General features: G+C 36.4%; 1 protein-coding gene across 2 annotated transcripts in view; it reads right to left on the bottom strand.

The window, feature by feature from the left end:
* The window catches only part of MAP4K5 (mitogen-activated protein kinase kinase kinase kinase 5), a 176488-nt gene that overhangs the window by 93260 nt on the left and 66332 nt on the right, over positions 1 to 16896 (bottom strand). For both annotated transcript variants that reach the window (XM_020991307.2, XM_078150348.1), the window contains 2 exons: positions 9354 to 9444; positions 1292 to 1356 (listed from right to left, as the gene is read on the bottom strand). In XM_020991307.2, the coding sequence (XP_020846966.1) occupies positions 1292 to 1356; positions 9354 to 9444 (156 nt within the window). The remainder of the gene's footprint in view (positions 1 to 1291; positions 1357 to 9353; positions 9445 to 16896) is intronic.

Consider the following 16896-nt stretch of genomic DNA (forward strand, 5'->3'; position numbering starts at 1 on the left):
TCCAGACAGGATGAACTTCAAAGATGCAAAGATGCAAAGATGGGAGGCAGCTGAGTAATGATAATAGAGGAGAGGGTATGGAAATGGCAGTGAGAAGCAAGGGTGATGCTTTTCCTGAACCAGTGGATAGGAGGCCTTAAAAGAAGGGACAACTAGTACTAGAGAAGGTATTGGATGAGGTATTTCCTAAAAAATAACAGATGACTACAAGAATATGGGTGGAATATGAGAAGAGATATAGAATGAATGGTACAAATGATAAGAAAGCACAGAGTCTTGTAACTAAAAGTTGCTTTGGGAAAAGGAAAAAGCTTCCAGAAGTCTCTCATAAGTACTTTAAATGTGTTAAAAACAGCCACCAAGGACAAGGGGTAAAAAATTTATGAGACTTCAAGTGAAAAGTCAACATTGGCTCATTACATGTCTTTCTTTCTTTTTTTCAAACAATATAGTCAATTTTTAATGGATCTCATCAGCATGGTTTCATGACCTTTAATCACTGGATAAATGTCTCAGTGATGTTCTAGTAAATGTTTAACAACTATCCTGCTGAAAAAAATGTACACATGACACCTTTTTAGTTTAATCTACATTATTAATGTTTTCTCTATCACTTTCTTAAATCTAGGTAATCAACAAAAAATAAACTAGCTTCTTATATGTAATAAAAGTTTGTATTTTTATACTTGTCATTTATCATAGACTTCTGAAGTGTCCTGCTTTCTAAGTGGTTTCTTTCTAAGCTGGTTCTATTTAGCCCAGTCCTTCCCAAAAGCATGTTAGCATAATAGTGGATAGTCTGCTTATCAGAATTCTTCAGAACTCTTGTAGTACTTTGTATCTCTCTTACACACCAATCACAATATAACTTCATAAATGGGTTAACAAACCCTTAATCAGAATAACCACTCAGGTGACAATGGGATAAAGGATGCTTTGCTATAGTAAAAGGGTTTTTTTCTGTTTAAATGAATAAAAAATAGTTAATTTTTATTTTTGTGGTAATTATCAAAAAGCTAATCCTTGTCCAAGTTTAAAATATAAGCACATTTTAACCATCTTGACAATATATATTGTTCAAAATGGTAGCTCAGAGCCCAGGCTATATCAGATAGTAAATTTAAATTTTATTTCACAAGTTTCTCATTTTAATATGTTAAATTTTATTTTACATAGAAATAGATTTATTAGAAAGCAATTCTCTTACTCAAAAGGGCAGATGGATAAATTATACTTCAAAAAGTCTTTTTCTTTTGTGTAAGTTTAAAATATTTTAAAAAGTATACAGTACCATGGTAAATGTCTTGAAGTGATCCACCACCACAATATTCCATACAGATCCATAATTTTTCCCGACTATTGTGAAAAAGAAAGAAGATCAGAAGTTAGATTATAATTCTTGACAATTAAGACCCCTGAAAGGCATTTTAGCATTTGGAGATTCTGGAGTCAGAAAGACCTTAGTTCAAATCCTGCCTCAGTCAAATTCTGACAGTATAAGCCTGGACAATTCACTTAACCTCTCAAAGGCCTCAGGCAAATTTCTAGGATTCAAATGAACAGGTGCTGGTTTGCACTGGTAGATAAAAGTTCCCTTACCTAGAGTTCTCTAAGTCAATTAAATCACAGGTCCAAAACAAAATGAACAATTTTCTAAAATTTGTTTTTAAAATTACTTCTCTTTCTCTTCCTTCATGCACTTAAAGCGAAGAGAGGCAAGTATGCATCAGTGCAGTAGCCTAATAATCACTCTTTCATTAGAAGACCATAGAATTCTGTCCTTCCTTCAGAGCTGGTAAGTTGTCAACTTTAGCTGAGTTTCTCCCAGCCTGGAGTGCTATTAAACTGGCTTATTTTAAAACTTCTAATTTCTAAAGTATATAATATTACTGATACTAGTCTCAAATGCAGTTGTAATCAGACTAGTAACATTTTTACATGTTTCAATTAAAACAAAGGCCTAGACTATCATTATGCAAATGTCATTCAATTCGATTTAACAAAGATATGTTAAGGACTTACTGTGTTGAAAGCACTGTACAAAGCCCTGTTCTCATAGACCAAACTGAAAAAACTTTCTACCCTCAAGGTGCTTACCTTGAAAGAGAAGGGAAGATTAATGTGTACACAGTTAAGTAAATATAAAACATATACAAAATAAATTCAAAATATTGGGGGGGGGTGTTGAAAACATGAAGGGAGCAGAGGAAAACAGCAAAGATCTTTTGCTGCAGGTAGGACTTGAGCTAAGCCTTGAAGGGAGATAGGATATCAAGAGACAGAAGGGAGGAGACAGACCATTTCAGGCACTGGGACAGCTTGTGCAAAACAACAAAGATGGGACACAAAGCAGCAGCATCTAAAGAAAGAGAAAGTAGCCAGTTTGGCTGGAACATAAAGTTTATAAGTAGTAGCAATGTGAAATCAGTTTTGTAAGATAGGTTAGCGTCAGACTGTAAAGGGCTTAAGACGCCAGAGGGATTTGTATTTTATCCTACAGCCATAGAGGCTTCTGGAACAGAGGAGTGACAAGGATTAGCAAGAACAATATGCCAATCGGTGGTAGTCTCAGCAATTTTATTTAAAAAGAACTGCAGCTCTGTAACAAAAAGAGGTAATTTTCTAGAATAAGGTTTTCCTTCGGTTACTCATATAATTTTACACCATTTTGATTAAATTTTTGAAGGGAAAATGCCTTTATTATTATTTTAAAATACGTAATAATTTGGAAAATAATCAGCACTCTCTTACATTAAAAAAAAACTTTATCAACTAAAAAAAGACTTAATAGCTTTTTAAACAGAAAGTCCTTAAAGCAGAAAAATAATGCGAATCATACCTTCAAATATATTCTACTTCAATCAGAAATAAAGTATTCTACCCCCTTCTCCTAAATTAAGATCTCAATGGCTATTTATTAAGGTTCTCCATCATTTTCTAAGAATGAAAATGAAGTGCTCCACATAAGCAACTTTTCTAGATAAATGTGTAAATACCCACACTTTTAACCATTTTAAATGAAAATCTTTCGAAAATACTGAAATGCAGCATACTAGCTTTTCTGAAGCATAGTACACAAAACATAATTTAACCTTGTATTAATAATATAGGGTCACCAAATCACAGAATTTGAGCTGGAAGGGACCTCAGTGGCCAACCAGGTTAGCTGAAAGGAATTCCACTATAACATACTTGAAAAGTGGCTATCCAGCCACTAGCTGAAGACCAAAAATAAGGGGAAACCCACTCTGTCTTGAGGCTTCTGTCATACCTTAAGTCTGTAAATCTAAGATTCTATGTGAAAATCTATTCCATTTTGGGAAAATTCTAATTGTTCCAAATTTTTCCCAACACCCAAGCCTAAATTTGCTGCTTCTTTTTTTTTTCCTTGTGTGAAACATTTTAATGGAAAAATATTTACAAATTACAATTAGAGTACATCATGTATTGATTAAAACATTAAATTCCTCTTACCTAATAATGAGAGATACATGTAAGGCTTAGGATTATCAAATTCCAATTGAAGAGAGTAAACGAATTTGGATTTGGTTATCAACACATTAGAACATTAAAAAAATACAAGTGTGTGTAATAATGAAGGTAAAAGGATTATAAAACATCAGGGGAATATTTAAAAGGAATAGCAAGTTATACATAACAGAATTGCAGCTTCACAGGCCATCATCTTTTTTATTATACTATGTTATGAAATGCTTGTTTTACTCCATAAGTTAAAAGTAAAATAAATTTTAAAAAAAACAGGTGAAAGTTTATCCTAGGAAAACAGGCATGACTCCTACTCCCACAGAGCTCATAGTGCAAGGCGGAATGGGGATGAACCAGTCCCTAGAATACAAGGCTCCAGAATTGGGGGCAACTGACCAGGTTTGAGAGCCCAGAACAATATCTTAAGCAGAGTGCATGCTGCAAAGTGATTTTTCAAAAATATTTTTACATCTGTCCCTCGAACTGCTTTTAATTGGGCATATTATTAAAAAATAAAAATAAAACTCTCATTTCATAAATGCATAATCTAGAGAAACAAATTCTCAGAATGCCCATGTCCAAAAATCTAAATTTGTTTCTTTGCAACTTTCACCCACTGATCCTCCTTCTGCACTCTGGGATCAAGAAGAACAAATCTAATTAACTTTTACGTGACTACTCTTTAAATATGTGAAGGGTATCAATGTTCTTCTTAAACTAGGGTACCCAGGCCTGAACACAATACTCCATATGGTCTGACTAAAAGGTAGGAATCTTAAGACTTTCTGAATGTAACACAAGATCACGTTTGGTTTTTTTGCCTGCCACATCACACTGCTGTGCTTATGCAGCCTGACTGTGCAGTACAACAAAACTCTCAGATGTTTTTTAGACAAACTACTAATGATGGTTCAGCCATTTTGTACCTTGTGAAACTGATTTCCTGAACCTATGTATATATTCTTGAACCTTTATGTTTATCCCTATTGAATTTCATCTTATTAGACACAACTCAATGCTACAGACCAGGGGTCAGCAAACTACAGATGGCATCCAAGCTAAGAATGGCTTTAACATTTTAAATGAAGTTTTATTGTATATAATAAATGTGAAAACCATGCTTAGCTCACAGGCCATATTAAAAAACAGGCAGCTGCCAGATTTAGCCCTCAAGGCCATAGCTCACCCACTCCTGCTCTAAACAAAAATTTTGGTAACTGACTGCCATTTGCTGGATAGCTGGGAGCTATTTTGATAAGCATGCCATCTATGCATGCTGTGCACAGGGCCTGGCACATAAAGTGTTCAATAAATGCTTGCTGACTTGATGATACCATTATCTAAGTCACTGATAAAAATGTTAAAAACAGCCATTCCCTAATCAGTGGGTTTCTTTCTATTACCAGTTCTTTGCTACAAAGTAGATGTCTATCATTTGAGGAATGGAGGAATCACAGTACAACAATGTAACTGAATATTACTACCCTGTAAGAAATTATGAATGTAAAGAATATAAAGAAGCAGGAGAGTTATGTGAACCAATTCAAAGTAAAGTAAGAAGAACCAGGAAAACAGCATATCCTGACTACAATAACGCAAATGGAAGGAAAAACAACATACACATACAACTGAAATTGACTACTGTGTAATTATATTGGCCCATATGTGCCCTAAGCATATGAGAATGTACCTCCTTCTGTCTGCAGAAGTGAAGACTATGGATATGGAACACTGAATATGACCAGTTCAGTTGATGTACTGGTTAGTTTTGCCGAACTGGCTAATTTCATTTTCATTCTTTATTACAAGGAACACCTATCTGTCTGGGGAAAGGAAATAGGAGGGTTCTATTGTAAAACGAAAATGTTCTAAAAATATTATGTTAAAAACATCTCATGTTAAACAGCACATGATCAACCATAGCTCCCTAGGGCCCTCCACTGAAGACCTTCTCCCACAGAAGACATTTATCCATTAAGTTTGGACATTTAACTAGTTTTAAATCCATCTAACTGTAACTGTCTAGTCCACACCTCTACATTTTTTCCAGAAGAATAGTAAGAAATACCTTATCAAAAGCTTTGCTAAAATGGAGCTAAAACACATCTGTAGCATTCACCTTATCCCACCAGCTTAATAGTCCCTAAAAAAAAAAAAAAGTTTGTTTAGCATGACCCTTTCTTGATGGGGTAAGTTTATGGTAGCTCTCCAGTTTTCTATAATCTTTCAGATATCACTGACAGGGTCTCAGCAATACCACTTATCAGTTCTTTCCATACCCAAGGATGAAGTTTACTTGAGTCAGGTGACATTCATAGAGGATAACTAGGTATTCTCTTAATATAACCTTGCTTATGTTGGGTATGTCCATCAGCCGAGTGACTTCGAGTACAAAAGTCACTATCCTTAGCACAGAAAACAGAAGCAAAGTAAAAACTTAGCAGCTTTGCCTTCCCTCTGTTGTCAACTGTTAACACATCTATCCCAATCAGAGACCAGTAATATTGTAAATGGAGCACTGGGCGTAGAGTCAAGAAGATCTGAGTTTCAATCCCACCTCAGACCCTGATCAGCTATGCAACCCTGGGCAAACCACTTAGACTCTCTGTTTCTAAAGTCTCTTCACCGGCAAAATGAGGGGATGGGCCTTGATGGCTGCTGAAGTCCCCTAGAGATCTCAATCTATGGTATCAGAATTCCTTTTTTTTGGTGATCCTTGGATTACCTTATCAACCTCTGATTAAGAGCTGCTGTACTTGTGACACTTTTCAACCAGTCATGAAATCCTCTCCTCAGCATCCTCTGTGACTTGCCCTCGCTTCTACACATTTCTTTTTTAAGTCTAAGTGGGTTGGTGAACTTCCTATACATCCATATTGGTCTTCTGAGAAAATTTTCATTTGTCCTTCTCATTGGAATTTTTTCCTTTGGACTCATAAGAATTTAATTACAATTACAAAAATTACAATTACATTCACAACAAATTTATCTCCCCTTCATTCCTGGACTGATAGACAGGATTTTAGTCCATAGGATACTATTTACGTTTCCTCTGAAACAAATGAAATATGCCTTTCCAAAATCTAGGGTGCATATCATAGTATTGTTGGGGGGGGTGTGGGTGTGTGTGGTATGTATCTATGTATGTGTATATATATATATATATATATATATATCATATCTAGTTTTCCTTTCCTTCTCTATTACAAACTTTAGGAAATGGTCCCTTCTCCAAGGGTTGCTCTCATTTGCACCCCAGCAACCAGTCCCTTCCTGTTATTGAGAATCAGATCCAGAATAGAACTTCCCCTTGTTGGTTTTTTCCATTTTTGAAGGATGATATTATTAAGGGAAATCAAAAAGCTACTTGCTTTTCTGTTTTTGGAAGAGAAAAAGGGCTCCAATAGATGTCTGGATAACTAAAGTCCTCTATCACTACATCATCATATTTATGTGACAGACTTGTGATGTTACCTAATTTTTCATTTATTTCCTGTGTCTGTACAGGTAGACCACTGACAAAATCATTTCTGTTTCTCCCTTCTTCTACCTCTCTTACTTGATTTTCAAAATCCTTTTTGAACTCTTCCACAGCCTGACACCAATTCATATATTTTTCTTGAAGGCTTTGGATATTGGAGCTTTGACTTTGTTATCTTCTTCTGAGTGTTTGTTTTGATCTTTGTCACCACAGTAACTTTCTATGGTCAGAATTTTTTCTGTTGTTTGCTTATTTTTTCAATCTTTCTTGACTAAATTTTAACTCTTTGTTAAAGTGGGGCTCTGCTTCCAGGGTGGAGGGCACATTGTCTCAAGCTTCAGGGGTTTTGTGCAGCTGTTTTCAGAGACACTTCTAGGAACCTGTAAGCTTTCAGTTCTTCCAAGGTAAACTACTCTCCTGGCCTGTGTGCTGACCTGTGAGTGACCACAAGCACTCTTTTCTGCCCTGGAACTATGACGAGGATTGCTACTCTACTGTAGCTGTGAGCTCTGGTCTGCTAGTAGTTCTCCTCACCCTGTGACTGCCACTCAGGTCTGAGTATGGTCAAAGCAACAGAGGCCTGTCCCCAGTGCCAGCAAAGAGACTCCTGTAATCTCCTGTAATCAGTTGTTCGACTTCTTTAATGTCTATGGGCTGAGAGCTCCAGAAGCAGCCACTGCTGATTCACTAGCTCCCAAGATCTGTATTTGGTTTGGTGGGACCCAGTCTGTGCTGGAGCAGCCTGTACTTGACTGTGCTCCACTCTCACCGAGGTGCAACAGACCTTTTCTGCTGACCTTCTAAGTTGTCTTTGGCTGGAAAATTATTTCACCCCACCCTTTTGTGGGTTCTTCTGCTTCAGGAACTGTTTTATGGCATTATTTAAAGGTGTTATGAGGGGCTTTCGGGACAGCTCAGGTGAGCTGCTATCTTTTCTCCACCATCTTGGCTCTGCCTCTCTGTTTGACCCTTCACTGACCTACACCCAAACACTTCATGTTTTCTCCCTCTGATCCCTGGATTTCCTCACATAACTATACTTTCTTAATACACAGTGCACAATGGCCCCTCCCCCTTTCTTTTATCTATCATACTTCTTCTGAATAAGCTAAAAACCCTCCAAAGCCATATTCCAGTCACAGATTTCATGTAAATCTTAATGATATATATGAGGTAAAATCTGCCTCCTTTTATTTGGACCTTTAGTTTATTTTGCTCGCTGCCTTAACTTGTGGGCACTTGAGGCCAAGGTTGCTTTCTTAGCTTTTGCTTCACATCAACTTCTAGCTATCACAATTTGTCTTCTTCCTTCTTCAAAGCTACTCTCTATAGTATCTGGCATGGTGGACATACATAAGCAGCTGTTTCCAGCTCCATTCTTTTTAGTTAAAACTTTTTAAAATTTTAATTTACAAGATACCTGACAAACGCACTCTTATCCATTTTTGTTCTATGTATTTTCTTTCTGCTATCTCTAATGTTTTAAAGCCACTGTCCAGGAGTCCAAATCCCATTCTCAGAGAACTTCTTTTTAGTCACTATTTCCCAAATCAAATTTTCTTTCCTTTATTTCTTACTTTCAGTGGACAACAGTGAGGAAAAAAATCTACATCCCTGTAGTCTTCAGTTTCTTGCCCAAGACTGTGTAACCTTCGGCTTCAAGTACTTTCTGTCAGTATTATTTGGGCTCAAATCTCTTACCAGAAGGGAGCACTAGCTATGTCTCAATTAGGCTTCAGAGGTTCTCTGTTAGGTTTTAGGTACGTGTCTGTATTTCTGTTATCATCCTGGGTGGCCTTAAGCAGGGACCTACGTCCATTGCTCTGGATTTTAACAGTTGTCCTCACGGTTCAAATGTCTTCTGCTTTTAAGGTTTTTTGTCTCCTCCCTTTCTGTTAGGTGTCACTTCTAGTCATTTAGCCTGTCTAGCAGTGCTCATTTCTAATTTTGTACTTCTAATCTGATGTGTGCTAGGTAACCAGGTCATGGATGATGTAGAAGATATTTCTGTAGTGGGAGGAACTCTGAAGTCTCTTCCCAATTCAGAGGGTTTTTTGATAATTGAGCTTGTTATAAATGTGTTTAAAGTAAGAATAAATGGACTTTATGAGTTCTCTTTGGGTAAGACCAAGGTAAAGTAAACCTTTATTTTATTAACTGATTCTCAATTGTGTCCTGGGCATTTACAACTGCCAGAAAAACTGATCTCTGAACAAACAGGATATTACTTATATATGGAAAGGGGGATCCTAAGAATATTGTAGAAATTTGAGAATTCCAGAGAAATAGTATGACAATAGAAAAACACATAAACAATATGGCATTCAAATGAAAGAGTAGTAACAAAAGGGGTTTAAAATCCAAACAGAAGACAGATTTTTTTTACCTGAGATAGCTCCCAAAGTAAGCAACAATATTACAGTGTTTACATTCTTTAACCATGTATATTTCTTGTTGAATCAGTGAAAAGTCATCTCCTGAAAAACAAGAACATTCACATCAGCATCAAACTAGACCTCTGTATCCTGAACATTTAAAAAAATATTTCATTTCTAAGGGTCAGAAAATACCAGATGGCTAAGGAGTTAAAAAACAACTCATTTACAAAGGTCAACCTCCCTCAGGTTATTACTGATACTTGGTATCATATTCAATTATAACTTTACACAGAAACATGATGTTTACTTCATAGAATAACCTAATGCAGTATGTTGGAGACTGGAAGAGTGATCCTGGAGAATCAAAAGATCCTTAGACTTCTAACAATACCCATTTCTAACAACTCCACAGAAATCCTCTGGTCATTTCAGAACTGCAATCACTAGCCTCCCAACAGACTTGAACTATCATTCAAGGGAGTAAACAGGGTCAGGGATGGAAAGTAACAGAAATTATACTCTGTTTCCCCCACACAATTTCTGAAACTTTCTTCTAAAAGCAAAGAAATCAATGGAATTACTTCCATCCTGGTCCATTGTGAGTACACCAAATGGAGCCTCAAATCTCTTTGCCATGCTATCCTATGAATACTTTTAAAGAAGCCCATTTTATTTTGAGATGTTTTAAAATTAGCCATCAACTCAAATAATATGAAAAATAAGGAATAAAATCATACACAAACCCTTTGATATAAAGCACTAATCATTTCAACAAAGTAGTCCCAAACAAAATCAATACCAAACAAAAGGTACATGTATTGTACCTCTTGCCAAATCTTTTTAAAGTTCCAATTATTTCATTATACACACATACATATACAACATTATATAGCTATAAGTCAATTACAATTGTTCTGGTTTTTATGATACCATAATAATCCATTAAATTAATAGACTTCAATTTATTTAGCCATTCTCCCAACACTGGGCTCACAGGTTAGTGATTATTTCTATTTTACTGTTATTTTTCTATTACAAATTAAATAGATTAAAGTGTTTTTATAGAGAGACGTCCTTTTTGTCTTTTCATGATTTTTTTGGGGGGGGAGTGGAGATCTGTAATTTCACTGGTATACAGAACTCTCAACACAGAAACTCCTTACACCAAGGTAAATCGACAATTGCAACTCATAGGTTTTGAGCAGTCAAGATGATGGATTTAGAAATAGAATGTACCTTAGAAATCTTCAAGTTGTAAAGGTGAGGTCCCTTGACAATTACAATTAAAGGATCAATGGATGTGATAAAGTTTTAAGTCACTTCCTTGTCACAGGACCAAGAAGATGGAAGGCTAGATATTCTCTCCCATACCAGGAGCTCTCAAACAACTCCAAAATAAATATTATGCATCAGAGATAAACTCTCCACTGTCTAGGGCACCAAGAATCCAAACAAGGTAAAAATTTGATAAACCAAGAACAGAGAAAGCGAATAATATGCTCACTAAACATCCCCTCCCTCATTACCCACCATGCTCCCAGCAGCGGCTGCACAAAGCAGACCCAGTTACCAGCAACAGAAATAAAGCTAGGGGCAGCTAGGTGGCCCAGTGGATAGAGCACTGGCTCTGAAGTCAAGAAGAACTGAGTTCAAATCTGACCTCAAACACATAACACTCACTAGCTATGTGACCCTGGGCAAGTCACTTAACCCTACTGCCTAGCTTCCCCACCCCCAACCCCCTGCCAAAAAAAGAACTTAAATCTATACCTGACTCCGCCATCCCCACCAAAGTGGTAGAGATGCAAACAGTAGAAAGCAGTTCAGGTTACAACAGTAATAAGGAACTTGACAGCAGTAAGACGCAATAGCACTGTGCTGCAACAAAGTTTAATCAGAGAATGGAGGATCAGAAGAAACTGGGACAGGACACATGTATGTGGCAATGTGGTAGTGAAGGAAAGTACTCGTCATCCAACAGAAGCCAGTCGTTCCCTGAAAAGTCACTTAGGGCAAAACCCATGGATAGTGAAGTGTGAATTGCCCAGCTTTGGGGTAAACGGAGACTAAGAACCAGCTCCCCAAGAGAACAGACATCTAAAGGGAGAGAGTGACAATGCAAGCAACAGGGAAAAATGAGAAAAAAGACTGAAATTACTAAAAATCTCAAGAAGTAGAACATTCAGTTAAAGACCTTGAGAATAAGAAAATAGACCACAAAGGAAGATATTAATAACAGAGGTGAATATACGGCCTCTAGATCAGGCAAAACACTTTGGGCATCTATGACAAAATATTTTAAGACAAAGGAAAATGATTCACATCAATATCTGATGGGGCAAAGGACCCTGTAGAAAAAAAAAAACTCCCATGAAACCACAGAAGGATGTTCCTGAATGCTTTAAAAAGAGAAACAAAAAAAAATTTTTTTTAAAGGCAATTGGGGTTAAGTGACTTGCCTAGGGTCACACAGCTAGTAAATGTCAAGTGTTTTGGTCTGAGGCAGGATTTAAACTCAAGTGCTCCTGACTTCAGGGCCTGCTCTATCCACTGCGCCATCCAGCTGCCCCGAAACAAAAAATTTTGCAAGAAGAATTTGATATGCGTAGTAGAAAAGGGCAGAATAGAAAAACTTGAATCAATAATGGGAAGTCTCATAAAAGAAATGAGAAGATAACTGGAGATGCAAATACACAGAAGAGAGGAAATAAATAGAAGAGAAGCAAAAACCAATAATATTCAACGAAAGCATGATCACAATAAAAGCAAAACACTTATCTCTAAGACGGGATGTTTAAATACAAGTTAAGGATTTTAAGTCTCCCAGAAGAACAGGACAAGCCAAAAAATCTGAAAACCATAATGTAAGAAAGAATACAAGCAAACTGCACAAAACTTCTGAAGAAGAACAGAAAACAAAGTACCAACCAAAGAATCCATAGATTACCTGCAAGGAAAGAAACAACAAAAAACCAAAAGCAACCTTATGCTTCAAACTCTAAGATACTTAGAAGTTAAGTTTAACAACTGCATTGGCAAACGAAAATTCTACAAGCTACCTCCAATTCAGATAACACAAGATTATCCTACACCCATCAGAAACCACAGGAGGAATGGAGAAATGCATTCCAAAGAACAAAGAATCTCAAGATGCAGCCTAAAGTGACCTACCCTGCAAATGAGCTGAACCATAAAGGAAAAGAGATGGATATTCACTAATAAAAGAGGCATTTGAAATATTCCTAGAAAGAGAACCAGACCAGAAAAATTTTTTTATTTTGTCTCAATGCCTCAGACAATAGAAATATAAGAGGGGTAAAAAAAAACAGATCAACCAAAAACAATAACAAAATAACAGCAGAGACACCATTAAAAGCTTTTCTTTCCTAACTATGTACTCAATGCAACAAGGGTGAAAGCAGAAGTAATGGAGAGATAAGACTGAAATATCACAAACTAAAACTCACAACACACTGTCTACAGGTGAATCAATGTTCTTGTAGGACTAAAAATTACAGAAATGGGTGGGCAGATAAAAAAGGTAAGGAAAAAGAGGAGAATATGTGCTGTACTCTAGTCAAGTCAAAGGCTAGCAATGAAGGGGAAACAACTCCTGTCATTCTCCAGAAAAAGTAAACCTACAAGAAAATGGGCAAGGAGATAAAGAAAGGACAAAAGCGGGGGACGGACAAAAGGGAAGAAACCTTGTTTCCGGGGTGCCACTGATGCATGCTCCTCAGAGACAAGAGATAGATGTTCTATAAAGAGACATAGGGACCTTACAACGGATGTTACCTGCAGAGATTTAGTGCTTAGAGGCTGCTCATCTGATCTCAGAAAGGGAATCAGAGCTCCTAGGGTTAATTGACACATAAAAAGAGCAGGAGTAAATACACCCAAAGTAAAGATTTTAAGGCAAATGGGGGGGAGGGGAGAGGATGCCTAAAGACAGTGAAAAAGTCGATAATAAATTACACAACCAGGTGTATAGATAGATAGATATAGATATAGATATAGATATAGATATATACCAAGGAGCAATAACGTCTCTATACTAATACTCTACAGGTATTAGTTATTTCTAATAGTGAAGCAAAACAAAAAAAAAAGGGAGAGGAGAACAAAAATAAGATCTGCAAGGCAATACTAGAAACTGTTAGAAGAGGGTACCTCAGTTGTTTTAATTTCATGAGGAATACGGAGAATAAAGTACTAAATCAGCATAAAGGCTATGAATCAAAGAACAGAAATCTAAAATAAAATAAAAAGGTCAGATAAATAATGAAAAGAATGAGAAAGAAAACCTTTTTTACACAGACACAGAGAATGAAACTAATGAACTTTAAAAAGCAAGTTGAAGAGAGATGCAACTTGACTACTTAATTGGGAAGAAAAAAAGAAATAAAGGAGTATCTTCAAAAATATAAAATACCCAAATTAAAAGAAGACCAATTGGAGACTAAGTTCAATCGTTTCAGTGGTATCCGACTCTCCAAGACTGCATCTGGGGGTTTTCTTGGGAAAAATACTGGAGTGATATGCCCATTTCCTTCTCCAGCTCATTTTACAGATAAGGAACTGACACAAACAGTGGTTAAGTAAGTGTCTGGGGCTGGATTTGAACTCAGACCTGCCTTACACCAGGGCCAGCACTCTACCCAATGGACCACCTAGCTGCCCAAATAGAGAACTTAACATAATCAGAAAAGGAAGCTGAATTGTAAAAGAACTACCACCACGGTGTGGTTGTTGGTCTTGACAGATTATGGCAAGAATTCTATTAAAATTTTAAAGAACAAGTAGTATCCATACTACACAAAGTATTCTCAAAAATGGAGAAAAGGACCCTAGAATTCTATTATGCGACAAGTATAATCCTAATACCTAAGCCAGGAAAGATGAAACACAGAAGAGAACTACAGGCAAATATCATTAAGGAATATTGATTAAAAAATTTTAAATAAAATCCTGTCAAACAGATTACAGTGATTTATCCAAGAGAATAATTCATTATGACTAAACTGGATTTGTATAAGAAGTGAGTTCAACCTTAGGAAAACAATCAGGATAAATGAATCACATTAAAATCTAAAATATTCAAAACCACATGATTATCTCAGTAGAAGCAGAAAAAGCATTTAACACAGTACAACATTCATTTATGCTAAAAACTCTACAAAGTATAGCTATAGAGAGATTTTTTAAAATATAAAAAGTATCTATCTAAACCTAAAATCAAGCATCATAAGCAATAGAGATACACTAGAATTTTTTCCAATAAATACAACAATAAAGCAAGGATGCCCACTCTCAACACTATTACCATAAGGGAAACTGAGGAGGATAGATCCTCCCCAGCCCCCTGTGTAACCATCTTATGACCTAACGGTGTAACTGATTCCTGACCTGACATAAAGATAAGATGGAGTCATCAAAGTGCAGCCAGGATCAAGAAGACTGGAACATTAAGAAACAACTAAACAATGTTACCTGGGAAACCAATCTATCTCAAGGAACATTTTTTTTCTTGAGAGGAAGGCTGTAATTGTCACTCCTTGGACAATTACACAACAAACAGGTAGTTGGAGCTCTGATCAAGCTCCAACCATTGTTAGAATGTGTACCTACCTGGGATCTGAGTACTCACCAAGGAGCCATACACAAAACAAAATATCAAGATTGTTTTTCCCTGGTTTACATGGATATAAAAAGGGTCATTGGAAAGGGAGATTTTGGAGACTTTGATTGCAGAGATAGGGACGCTGATTCTCAGCTGGAGGCGAACCCCATGCACGGCCTTCTTTGTGTTCTGGGGTAGGATGCTCCCCGTTGCCTCCCTGACCAGACCTTTTGGCCGTTCTCCGGTCTCCCCAGTCTATTAGGTATTTGAGCTCACCTGGTCAGTGAGTATATATGCTTTCTTTTCTTATTCCTACTTTCCTTTATGTTGATTATTACTTATTGCATTAAATGTTATTCTTACCTTTACTGCTTGTGTGGTTTTTAATCATTATTAACCATTGTAAAATAAATGTGATTATTTGTTAAGTTTATCAAGAGTATGTGTCATTATATCTTGAGATCCGAACCTAAATTGAATCTGCGCAGCACGTAATCCTTTCAATTACAATTACTTAGTATCATTCTGGCAACACTAGCAATAATAAGAAGGGAAGGGGGAAAAAATAAAGGTATAAAGACAGTTAAAGTATAGATAAAATAATCCCCAATACTGATGATATGATGGCTTACTTAGAAAAAGATGGGAAGCTATTAACAGTGCCAAACTGACCTATTTAAATAAAGTAGGGGACTATCTCCATCACCTGTGAAAAGTTTAGCTAATGAAAAGCAATTATGACAAAGAGGAGGCCCAAAAGAGCCTAGAAACCACTTCAAACACTTGATCTTCAAACATGTGATCCCAAGTAGAAATAGATATGTACTGGCCAAAAAAAAAAAAAACCAGCTTACAATTTTTAAACTTACAGAGGAAGGTGGCTTTAAGACTATGAATAGTATCACCGCATAAAAAAACAAGAAGTTGTGGAGGGTAAAAAGGTATGGAGAGTCAGAAAGAGAAAAAAATGAAAAAAAAATGTAAAACAGTATTAGCAATTGAATAACAATTATTTTCTCCATCAATAATAGCGAACACCATTCAGGCCCCCCAAATCAATGTCTAATGTAATACAAAGAAATGGAAATAGCAACAAGGAAAAAGACAGAAATGACAACTACACCAGCCCAAATACACAAAGATAAGTTTCAGGCAGGAGTTGAAATAATTTTGAGGGTATTAAAGGAGTCTCAAAATATTTAAAACAGGAAAAGACACTGAATTAGATTAGGAAAAAAAAGATACTATTAACTTAAAAGAGAATGTGAGGGTCATTAGTAAGCACTGACTCACATGCCTATTTGTTTTATTTGCTAAGTCTTGGTAATACAAAAAAGAAAAAAGCAGACTTTCACAAACAACCTTGTATCACAGAACACCTTTTTAGCATAATACAACTGACTGAAAGGTACAGAGTATAAAAATGCCACTCTGCTTGTCTGCTGACTATGTTGATCAATGAAAACTGGTTTGACTGGTATAGCCCCAGTCCTATCAGGAGGCAAGTATGCCAAGGCTAATAAATCAAGAAATTGGGCATTAACCCTTTTCAGCCTCTTGCTAGACTGAGATAATTAGGGTTAAGTTCCTTATTTCCCGCAAATTAAAACAACTGTGAGCCACCTCACACCTATCAGATTGGCTAATGTGACCAAAAAAAAAAAGGAAAGAAAAGAAAAGAAAATGATAAATGTTGGAGAAGATGTGGGAACTAATGCACTGCCGGTGGAGTTGTGAACTGATCCAACCATTCTGGAGAGCAATTTGAAACAATGCCCAAAGGGTTAGAAAACTGTACATACCCTTTGATCCAGCAATACCACTAGTAGGTCTGTATCTCAAAGAGATAATAAAAAAAGGGTTTGAAAAGGGCCCACATGTACAAAAATACTTATAGCAACTCTTTTAGTAATGACAAAGAATTGGAAATT

Source organism: Phascolarctos cinereus, unplaced genomic scaffold (assembly GCF_003287225.1).
Source record: "Phascolarctos cinereus isolate Bilbo 61053 unplaced genomic scaffold, phaCin_HiC Scaffold_2;HRSCAF=192, whole genome shotgun sequence".
NCBI lineage: Eukaryota > Metazoa > Chordata > Mammalia > Diprotodontia > Phascolarctidae > Phascolarctos > Phascolarctos cinereus.